This window comes from Amaranthus tricolor, chromosome 3 (assembly GCF_026212465.1).
Source record: "Amaranthus tricolor cultivar Red isolate AtriRed21 chromosome 3, ASM2621246v1, whole genome shotgun sequence".
Taxonomy (NCBI): Eukaryota; Viridiplantae; Streptophyta; class Magnoliopsida; order Caryophyllales; family Amaranthaceae; genus Amaranthus; species Amaranthus tricolor.
In genome coordinates, this window is record NC_080049.1 from 34,297,797 (window position 1) to 34,309,532 (window position 11,736).

At 35.6% G+C, this 11,736-nt stretch overlaps 1 protein-coding gene across 2 annotated transcripts; it reads left to right on the forward strand.

Annotated features, from left to right (window-relative positions):
• The first annotated feature begins 1,579 nt into the window (after positions 1 to 1,579).
• On the forward strand, positions 1,580 to 10,960 carry LOC130808839 (DNA-directed RNA polymerase II subunit RPB1). Of its 2 annotated transcripts, XM_057674355.1 has the most exons (14): positions 1,580 to 1,889; positions 1,990 to 2,253; positions 3,604 to 3,903; positions 3,986 to 4,144; positions 4,266 to 4,427; positions 4,517 to 4,737; positions 4,813 to 4,954; positions 5,033 to 5,368; positions 5,474 to 5,760; positions 6,220 to 6,478; positions 6,563 to 9,624; positions 9,785 to 9,856; positions 10,479 to 10,532; positions 10,617 to 10,960. In XM_057674355.1, exons 1-14 carry the CDS (start codon positions 1,806 to 1,808, stop codon positions 10,717 to 10,719), a joined length of 5,505 nt encoding a protein of 1,834 aa, XP_057530338.1. In that variant the 5' UTR covers positions 1,580 to 1,805; the 3' UTR covers positions 10,720 to 10,960. The 2 variants fall into 2 exon arrangements, with proteins under 2 accessions (XP_057530338.1, XP_057530337.1); XM_057674354.1 differs by having other exon boundaries at positions 1,594 to 1,889; positions 4,813 to 5,368.
• The last annotated feature ends 776 nt before the right edge of the window (positions 10,961 to 11,736 follow it).

Genomic DNA, 11,736 nt, shown 5'->3' on the forward strand with positions numbered 1-11,736 from the left:
AGTTTTTTTTAAATATTTTTAAAACACAATTTTTTTAAGGGAAATTTGCAAAGAAACACCTTTTTAAACCACTTTTTTGTAAAGAAACACCTTTTATAATTTTTTTTGTAAAAAAAACACCTTTTAAGAGACTTTTTTTAAAAAAAAACACCTTAAATCAGTTTCCGGTGACTTTTGTCAACTTTCCGGCGTTGACTATGCCAGTCAACGCCGGAAAGTTGACCAAAATCACCGGAAACTGATTTAAGGTGTTTTTTTTTAAAAAAAGTCTCTTAAAAGGTGTTTTTTTACAAAAAAAATTATAAAAGGTGTTTCTTTACAAAAAAGGGTTTTAAAAGGTGTTTCTTTGCAAATTTCCCTAATTATTATTATTATTAATTTTTTTAAAAATTTTTTTTAAATTTTTTTTTATATAATAATAAAAATAATTTTTTTTAAAAAAATAATATTAATAATAAAAATAAAAATAAAAATAAAAACAAAAATTTAAAAAAAAATTTTAAAAAATTAATAATAATAATAATAATAATAAATATTATTATTCTTATTTTTTTTAAAAAAATATTTTTTTAATTTAATTTTTATTTTTAATTTTATTATTATTATTATTTTTTTAACTTTTTTTAAAATTTTTGTTTTTATTTTTATTATTAATATTATTTTTTTAAAAAAAATTTATTTTTATTATTATATAAAAAATAAATAAAAAAAATTTTTAAAAAATTAATAATAATAATAAGGAAAATTTGCAAAGAAACACTTTTTAAAACCCTTTTTTGTAAAGAAACACCTTTTATAATTTTTTTTCGTAAAAAAAACACCTTTTAAAATACTTTTTTTAAAAAAAAAAACACCTTAAATCAGTTTCCGGTGACTTTTGTCAACTTTCCGGCGTTGACTGGCATAGTCAACGCCGGAAAGTTGACAAAAGTCACCGGAAACTGATTTAAGGTGTCTTTTTTTAAAAAAAGTCTCTTAAAAGGTGTTTTTTTACAAAAAAAAATTATAAAAGGTGTTTCTTTGCAAAAAAGGGGTTTTAAAAGGTGTTTCTTTGCAAATTTCCCTTAAAAAAATTGATATAATTATTAACATATAAACTCATTATTTTGAAGTGTTTTCACCGGTAGACAACCTCTTACAAGAGTAGTTCATCCTAAAACACAAATTCTTGGGTCGACCCATTATATATTTTTTAAAATATTATAAATAGACATTTAGAATAATGTAAGTAAACATTTAAGATATTGAAGTAGTCATTTAAGATACAGTAAGTAAGTATTAAAGATAATGTAAGTAGACATTAAAAATACGGTAAATAGACATTAATTTTTAATGGATTGGATTTGAGATGCATCTCTGAAAGAGTCGGTCTCTCAAGAGACTAGCTGATCCTAAAATCGATAGTGATGTACTGGGCTTAAACTATTGTGGATCCGATTCCTGCGTAACGGGCCGCAGAGCAGCAGAGCCCACAAGGTCGGTCTACTTCCTATTTTCAGGGGCAAATTAGTAATTAAATCCGCTAAACTCCGCGTCAAACAAACCCTCAACATATCCGTCTATAAATAAAGGGGCTGAGCCTTCTTTCTCTTCGTTTTGTCATTCTCTCTTCGATCTAATCCATCGGCCGTAGAGAGAAGATTTAAGAGGGAGATCCAAAAGTTCTTAAACTCCTTAACGAACAATTACTGTATTTACCATTAGCTTTTTACATAAATTCAATTTTTGCACTTCATTGAAAAACAGTTCAGAATAAATTTTTTTCGTATATTTCCAAACCCTAGTTTTTAAATTCTCCGGAAAAAATGGATATTCGATTTCCATACTCTCCGGCAGAAGTCACTAAAGTTCAATTGATTCAGTTCGGAATTCTCAGTCCTGATGAAATCGTAATTTACTTCTACTTTTTGTTGATCAATTTTTATGTATTAGGTTGAAATTAAATCTGATTGATGAATTTGTGTTTTTGTTGACGATTGGAAATTTCAGCGGCAAATGTCAGTGGTTCAAGTGGAGTTTAGTGAGACCACGGAGAGAGGGAAACCTAAGCCTGGTGGGTTAAGCGATCCGAGATTAGGAACAATTGATCGGAAAATGAAGTGTGAGACATGTACAGCAAATATGGCGGAATGCCCCGGTCATTTTGGACACCTTGAGCTTGCCAAGCCTATGTTTCATATTGGGTTTTTGAAGATTGTGCTTAGTATTATGCGTTGTGTTTGCTACAATTGCTCTAAGATTCTTGCTGATGAGGTTCTTAATCTTTTTATATTCTGTTTCTTTTCGCATGATTGATTGACTGCAAATACCTCAATTGAACTGAACTTTTAAAACTTTCGGGTTTTTATGGAGTAATAATTTGGGCCTAATTTGAGGTAATATGACAAGGTTACCCTATTGATTTTGTGGCAATTTGGATGAGGATGCGTTGTTCATTAGTGATGCCGTATTAAAAGTTGTGCTCTTTACTGAAGTGTTTGGAATTTCATAAAGAAAAAGGAATGCATATGAATTGTAAATTGTAATACAACAATTTGCGTGGACGACTATGACTATTATTTTGTTTCTTAGGATTCCTAAAGTTGGTAATAGGGTTTTACTAGGCTATGTAATGGTGATGTTTAGATCTAAAAGTATTGATAGCTAAGTGAAGCTTTGTCTTAGGAATGTACCGCTATATTAATTAAATAGTAATAAAGAGGGGTATATGGACTTGGACAATGGTAGTTATTTCTTAGAAAGGGAATTGGGCAATTCTGTAGTGTCTACTCTTGCCAACTATAACAACTTGTTTGGTTATTGTATGAAATGATGACAATGAGAATAAGTTTTAGTTTAATTTTTCATGAAATGTGCTATACTATACCACCTTTCCATGTAGTAATCGATGAGGATGAATTTTGTGAAGTAAAAAATGATTATAGTAGTACAACATGATCATGAATTTTCTAACTAAATTATAACCAAATGGGTAGAAAATAGAAGAAATAATTCTTGTGTTTGGTGGCACGGTCGAGTGATGTTTGACTAGTGACAACAATGGATTCTCTCAGTATTTTACAACGTAGTTATTTAGCGAACAAGTAATCACCTAGTGCATCATCAAATAGATTAGTTTCTCACATTCAAATTTATTGCTGCTGATTATTGTCCCATTTATATCATTCTTATATAATACTTGCTTCTTTAGGGCCCATTTTATATTGTGGTTTTCAGATTTTGGTAATTTGATTTTCGAAATCATATGATATATATCTTATCTTATAATGAATAAAACAGTAGTCAAATTTATTGGTAACTTGATTTTTTTTTAAACTAACAACTGAAAAGGTGAAAACCACTTTTTCTGGTTTCCTATATTTGGTTTTTAGTTACAAAAAAGAAAACCGAAAACAAAAAATAATAACTAACGAACTCTTAGGTTCTGGAAAGCGAGTTTATTTATGTTTGGATGATGATCTTTTCCTTTTAGAATTCAATATTTACATGTTTCATCAACTACTTTGGATTTGTGTTGTGTTCTTTGTGTAAACTATTGAGTCTTTCCAGCTTGACTACTAGAATTCTTCATTGATTTTTATATTTTTGATTTCATTTTAACAGGAAGACCATAAGTTTAAGCAAGCATTAAAAATAAGAAATCCCAAAAATCGGTTGAAGAGAATATTAGAAGCTTGCAAAAACAAAAGAAAATGTGAAGGAGGTGATTCAATTGATGTACAAGATCAGGATGATGGGGAGCCTGTCAAGAAAAGTCGTGGTGGCTGTGGTGCACAACAGCCCACGTTCACTATTGAAGGTATGAAAATCATTGCTGAGTACAAGATGACAAAGAAGAAAAATGATGAGCAGGAACAGCTCCCTGAGCCTGCTGAAAGAAAGCAGCAGCTAACGGCTGAGAAGGTTTGGATATACTAAATTACTTTCTATCTTTGTAAAATTTACAGGCTCTTACTTTTTAGGTTTTAATCTTTGTTATTACCAGGTGCTTAGTGTGCTGAAGAGAATAAGTGATGAAGACTGTCAATTGATGGGTTTTAATCCAAAATATGCTCGCCCTGACTGGATGATTCTTCAAGTTCTTCCTATTCCTCCACCTCCTGTGAGACCATCTGTGATGATGGATACATCTTCAAGGAGTGAGGTAAGCATGAGCTTATCGAGCTTATCTTTTCATTTTCTACACGGTCATGATTTGTTGTTTGACTTTTGCTGGCTCTTTAGTGTCATAATATGTTTCTTTCTCGGGCTAATTCTGTCCATAGGATGATTTGACCCATCAATTAGCCATGATCATTCGTCATAATGATAATCTGAGAAGACAAGAGAGGAATGGGGCACCTGCACATATCATCTCTGAATTTGCACAGCTGCTGCAGTTTCATATTGCTACATACTTTGACAACGAGCTGCCTGGACAGCCAAGGGTAGGTGTATTTTTCCAAATGAAAGTGAAAATTAATGTGTGTCTGTTTTCAATTACAGATTTAGCTGACATAGCTGCTTTCTCATTCAGGCCACACAGCGATCAGGTAGACCAATTAAGTCCATATGTTCAAGGCTGAAAGCCAAAGAAGGTCGCATAAGAGGCAACTTGATGGGAAAACGAGTGGATTTTTCTGCACGTACTGTTATTACACCTGATCCAAATATTAATATTGACGAATTGGGTGTGCCATGGAGTATAGCATTGAACCTCACGTATCCAGAGACTGTGACTCCTTATAATATTGAAAGGTCCAAATGCTTTCCCATTTGACTTGTTGATTGTTATTTTTCAATGCTTTGTTCTTACCTTTTGCAATTGTATAGGTTGAAAGAGCTTGTTGACTATGGCCCTCATCCTCCTCCAGGTAAAACTGGGGCCAAGTATATCATTAGGGATGATGGTCAGAGGCTTGATCTTCGCTATTTAAGGAAAAGTAGTGACCATCATTTAGAGCTAGGGTACAAGGTAACCCTTTCACTAGGCGTTTCCTTTTCTGCAGCACTTGAACTAGCATTTTCTGACTTTATCAATGCTTCAATACAGGTTGAGAGGCATTTGAATGATGGCGACTTTGTGCTTTTCAACCGACAGCCAAGTCTCCACAAAATGTCTATTATGGGTCACAGGATAAAGATCATGCCCTATTCTACATTTAGATTAAATTTGTCTGTTACATCACCTTACAATGCTGATTTTGATGGTGATGAAATGAACATGCACGTTCCTCAATCCTTTGAGGCTCGGGCGGAAGTTCTTGAATTAATGATGGTTCCTAAATGTATTGTTTCCCCACAAGCAAACAAACCAGTTATGGGAATTGTGCAGGATACACTATTGGGCTGTCGTAAAATAACAAAAAGGGATACTTTTATTGAAAAGGTAATTGAATTGATGTCGATCGCACCTTTTGTTTTGTTTCATATTTGCCTAGTTGATCTGTTCATAACCTTTTCTTTTTTTTTTATGTATTCTTTTGGGTGGCAGGATGTATTTATGAATATTCTTATGTGGTGGGAGGATTTTGATGGAAAAGTTCCTCAACCTGCTATCTTGAAGCCCAGGCCAATTTGGACTGGAAAGCAAGTATTCAATCTAATTATACCGAAGCAGATAAATCTTGTTAGATTTTCTGCATGGCATCAGGAGACAGAAACAGGTATTCTGACCCCTGGGGATACCCGTGTCCTGGTAGAAAGAGGAGAGCTACTATCTGGAACGCTTTGCAAAAAGACCCTAGGATCATCCAGTGGGAGTTTAATTCATGTCATATGGTAGATTCTTCTTCCTTTCTCTCTGCATTGAGTTTATAGCTTGGCATGCTTTAGAATGTTGTTGGAAGAACTGTTTATGTTCTCATCACTCAAAGTCTATAAATAAAAGTAGCGTTGAAATCTACAAACAAGTCCGGGATAAAATTTTTACCCATTCACCATTAGAACTCTGTTTTTTCACATTATTCTCTTAGGGTAATAACCAAATGGAAACTTTAAATATTTGTTTTCGAGACTCGAGTTTCTTATGCTGGGACTGACTCACAGTTGATGCATGGTGTTAGTTTTGCATGTGGAGAGTGATTTATACCATCTGTTTAAACTTTAAATAATCTTTTTAATTCATCTCCTTTTGTTGTGCATCTATTATTGCTAAGTTCGTTGCTTGCTTGGCAAAATAATTTACTGTTGACACTTATTTGTGAGCAACTTCTGAAAAAATTCTTGCCTCTGGTTTAGGGAAGAAGTCGGTCCAGATGCTGCTCGTAAATTTTTGGGGCACACCCAGTGGCTTGTTAATTATTGGTTATTACAGAATGGTTTTAGTATTGGGATTGGAGATACAATTGCTGATGCAGCGACCATGGAAACCATTAATGAAACGATTTCGAAAGCTAAAAATGAAGTGAAAAATCTTATAAGAGCGGCGCAGGAAAAGCAGTTGGAGCCTGAACCTGGACGTACGATGATGGAATCTTTTGAAAACAGAGTTAACCAGGTCACTAGAAATGTCTTTCTTTTTGTTGATTCTTCAACCTGTCTTACTTTACTAGTCTTCTTACTGAGAGACGCTAATTTTCAGGTTTTAAATAAAGCTCGTGATGATGCTGGAAGTAGTGCTCAGAGGAGTCTGTCTGAAAGTAACAACCTGAAGGCTATGGTTACAGCAGGATCCAAAGGAAGTTTTATCAACATATCCCAGATGACTGCTTGTGTGGGGCAGCAGAATGTTGAAGGCAAACGAATACCATTTGGTTTTGTTGGTCGAACATTACCTCATTTCACAAAGGATGATTATGGGCCAGAAAGTCGTGGGTTTGTGGAGAATTCATATCTGAGAGGATTAACTCCACAGGAGTTCTTTTTCCATGCTATGGGAGGTAGAGAAGGTCTCATTGATACTGCTGTTAAAACTTCTGAGACTGGTTACATACAACGAAGACTAGTCAAGGCTATGGAGGACATCATGGTCAAATATGATGGGACTGTGAGGAATTCTCTCGGGGATGTTATACAGTTTCTTTATGGTGAAGATGGTATGGACGCTGTTTGGATTGAATCTCAGAAGTTGGATTCCCTGAAAATGAAGAAATCAGAATTTGATGCCACATACAGATATGAGTTTGATGCTGAGAACTGGGAGCCGGATTATATGTTGAAAGAGCATGTGGATGATCTAAAAACTATTCGTGAGTTCCGTAATGTGTTCGATGCTGAAGTCCAAAAGCTTGAAGTTGATAGATGCCAACTTGCTACTGATATTGCAACCACAGGTGATAACTCTTGGCCATTGCCTGTTAATCTCAAGAGGCTGTTATGGAATGCCCAAAAGACATTCAAGGTTGACATGCGAGAAAAGTCTGATATGCACCCAATGGAAATTGTAGAAGCTGTGGATAAGCTTCAGGAGAGGTTGAAGGTTGTTCCTGGTGATGACTTTTTAAGTAAGGAGGCTCAGAAGAATGCCACCCTCTTTTTTAACATCTTGCTTCGCAGTACACTGGCTAGCAAACGTGTTTTGAAGGAGTTCAAGCTTAACCGAGAAGCTTTTGACTGGGTTATAGGTGAAATAGAGTCCAGGTTTTTGCAGTCCTTGGTGGCTCCTGGGGAAATGATAGGCTGTGTCGCTGCCCAGTCGATTGGTGAGCCTGCCACTCAGATGACGCTCAACACTTTCCACTATGCTGGTGTTAGTGCTAAGAATGTCACTCTTGGTGTTCCAAGGTTGAGGGAGATCATCAATGTGGCCAAAAAAATCAAAACTCCCTCACTATCAGTCTTTTTACATCCTGAAATTAGCAAGACCAAGGAGAGAGCTAAAAATGTTCAATGTATTCTAGAATATACATGTCTGCGAAGTGTGACTCATGCGACTGAAGTGTGGTATGATCCAGACCCTATGAGCACTATCATCGAGGAAGATGTGGATTTTGTTAGGTCTTACTATGAAATGCCAGATGAAGAGGTATCGCCTGATAAAATTTCTCCCTGGCTGCTTCGTATAGAATTGAACCGTGAAATGATGGTGGACAAAAAGTTGAGCATGGCTGATATTGCAGAGAAAATCAACCTGGAATTCAGTGATGACATGACTTGTATCTTTACTGATGATAATGCTGAGAAGTTGATCCTTCGTATTCGTATTGTGAATGATGAAGCTCAGAAGGGGGATTTGGAGGCTGATTCTGCCGAGGATGATGTATTCCTCAAAAAGGTTGCTAGTAGCATGCTGACTGAGATGGCACTTAAAGGAATTCCAGATATTAACAAGGTTTTCATTAAGCAGAGTAAAGTGAATAAGTTTGATGAGGAAAAAGGTTTCAAGGCTGAAAATGAGTGGATGTTAGATACTGAAGGTGTCAACCTTCTTGCTGTTATGTGTCATGAGGAAGTTGATGCAACAAGGACAACAAGTAATCATTTGATTGAAGTTATAGAAGTTCTTGGAATTGAGGCTGTTCGGAAGGCCTTGCTAGATGAGTTGCGTGTTGTCATTTCCTTTGATGGATCGTATGTCAACTATCGTCATTTGGCTATTTTGTGTGATACAATGACATATCGTGGGCATCTAATGGCTATTACTCGTCATGGTATCAACCGAAATGATACTGGGCCGTTGATGAGGTGCTCATTTGAAGAAACAGTGGATATTCTTCTTGATGCTGCTGTATATGCGGAATCGGATTATTTGAGGGGTGTGACAGAAAATATTATGTTAGGACAGCTAGCGCCAATTGGGACTGGTGGCTGTTCATTATATCTTAATGAGGATATGTTGCGACATGCTATTGAACTCCAGCTACCAAGTTATGTGGAAAATTTGGAATTTGGTATGACACCAGCTCGATCACCGATATCTGGAACACCTTACCATGATAGCATCATGTCTCCAAGTTACTTGTTGAGCCCAAATCTTCGTCATTCGCCTATCAGCAGTGATGCTGCCTTTTCTCCATTTGTCAGTGGCATGGGGTTTTCTCCTGCAGCATCCCCGTATCCTTCGCCAGGAGGATCTGGATATAGCCCTACTTCCCCAGGATACAGCCCTACTTCACCAGGCTATAGCCCTACTTCACCTGGGTATAGCCCAACTTCCCCAACTTACAGCCCCGGGTCTCCTGGCTACAGTCCAACAAGTCCAGCATATTCACCTACGAGCCCATCTTACTCTCCCACCTCGCCCAGCTACAGTCCTACCTCACCGAGCTACAGCCCCACATCACCGAGCTATAGCCCCACTTCTCCAAGTTACAGCCCCACTTCTCCAGCATACAGCCCCACATCACCAGCGTACAGCCCCACATCACCAGCGTACAGCCCCACATCACCATCATACAGCCCTACATCACCATCTTACAGCCCTACATCACCATCCTACAGCCCTACATCTCCATCCTACAGCCCCACATCCCCATCCTACAGCCCCACATCACCTTCATACAGTCCAACATCACCTGCATACAGTCCTACTTCCCCAGGATATAGTCCCACCTCTCCTAGTTATAGTCCTACTTCACCAAGTTACAGTCCTACTTCTCCAAGTTATAACCCATCAGCCAAGTATAGTCCCTCACTTGCATATTCTCCCAGCAGTCCGAGAATTTCACCATCCAGTCCCTACAGTCCTACATCTCCAAATTACAGGTATACCTTAGTCTTGTTACTTTGTTCCTATATGGCTATTTGGTTGATTGATCAACAAGATATAGTACATAACTAGGATGAACTTGCAAATTGACTCTCTAATTATGGGCTACTACTTGTTTCTTATCTAACTGTATGCTCTATATATTTTCTATTTCAGTCCAACGTCGCCATCTTACTCTCCTACATCGCCTTCTTATTCGCCTTCAAGCCCAAGTTATAGTCCAAGCAGGTACATTTTGTAACATCATCTTTTTTTATTTTTTTTAATTAGTCACAAGAATATTTCGTATTATTCAGATGTCTATAGAAAGTATATTTGGGAGTTAACTTTTGGGTATTGGTGATGTTTAAATACATTAACATGCTTATGTTTAGAATTATTCTGCCAAAGAAGATAGTTACGGCCCCTTTTGGTGGTTTGTATTTAATGGTGGAAATGATAATGGAAAGTTAGTGTAATTTTGGTATGAGAATCTGTTGACAGGTCTATTTGTAATGCTTGTTTTCCTTCAATCATCTCATTTTCCTTGCAAAATTTATTCCATAACATTACCATTTGTAAACGTGGTATTAAGGTTGTAATGTAAAATTGAGAAAAGAAATGTATGATCAAAGTTTCATTATTATCATGGGAATGACATGGTATATTTTATGAAAATTTATACCATAAATCATTCTTATTATCACCGTTTAGTACTTGGGTCGTCAGTGTAGTGTGACACAATAAATATTTGTGTCAGTACCGTTTTAATTGCTCTTATTTTTAGGTTTTAACCTCTGCTGTGTGTTACTTTTTTTCAACATTTGATGTATTATTTGAAGTTTTTGACAATATTGTATTCTGGTTTCAGTCCATATAGTTCTGGTGCAAGTCCAGATTATAGCCCCAGCTCTCCACAATACAGGTAAGAGAGTAAAATTATAATGAGTTACGTGCTTGTTCAGATTCTTGTCTTTCTGACATACGTGCTTGTTTTTATTGTTGATAGTCCTAGTGCAGGATACTCTCCAAGTGCTCCGGGTTACTCTCCTTCGTCCACCAGTCAGTACACTCCACAAATGAGCGACAAGGATGGTAGAAGCAACCGTTAAGAGCTACCCAAAGGGATAGTAGAAATCACTTTGAAGTTTGAGCTAGCTTGAGGAATATTGTAGCCTTCTGTTCTTGCTATATGTAATCGAAAACATACTTAGCTTGTTTTATAACTTTTATTGTTTGAAAATAACACGTTTGTACTTGAATATATATGTTTTATAATTGCAATTTCATAACAGCATATAAACAAATATAGAGGTCTTTGACGAGAAGTCTGATTAATGTGATTGATTCTGATACTTTTTGTTGTGTAAAAGTAGGCCTTTTCATGTTAGCATTCAAGTAGTTCTGAGCTTTGTAGGTAACGTGCTATAACTTTGATAATGTTTTGAGGTGTGATCCACATCAAGGTTTAATTTTTTTTTGATATCTGATGATTTCAAGTTTCCTTGATAAATTCTAGTTTTAAGTGTGATTTTAATAGAGTTTCTCGTGTTGATAATTACTTTTGATATGTTTATTTATAACTTTATTTAGTTTTACGCATTTTAAATGGTTAATTCTATTAATGTTGGCAAAATGTCGAGGTTATGTTTGTACTGTATATACAACAAAAATCTCTTTAGCGAAGTGGATTTTTTTCTACCCACTATTATCACATGTGAACATTCATAAAAATTTTGAGGTCTAGATGAGCTTTACGTAGAACATAATCTCATGTTCTTTCCCCTTTACGTTCACTTCCATAGCTTCCTTCTTTTGCTTTATGTCAATTTACGTTCAGAACTCTGCCTTGTGCGGGATACTAAGAGTCATCTGAACCTATACCTGTATCTTTATGTATAATACCATAAATTTACTACTCAAACAAATAAGTTTACATCATAAACTTCATGTTTAAGCATAGATATCAATATTCAATACTAAGGAAGCACAAGTAAATCATCCTTTAAACTACATTTTGTGAAGGGGTCTTAAACTGAACTGAAATTGTTTTAAGTGATGTAAAGTAAAAAGTCATTTTTTAAATAATTTTTCTTTCATATAAATGCATTAATTTTTTGAATAGTATT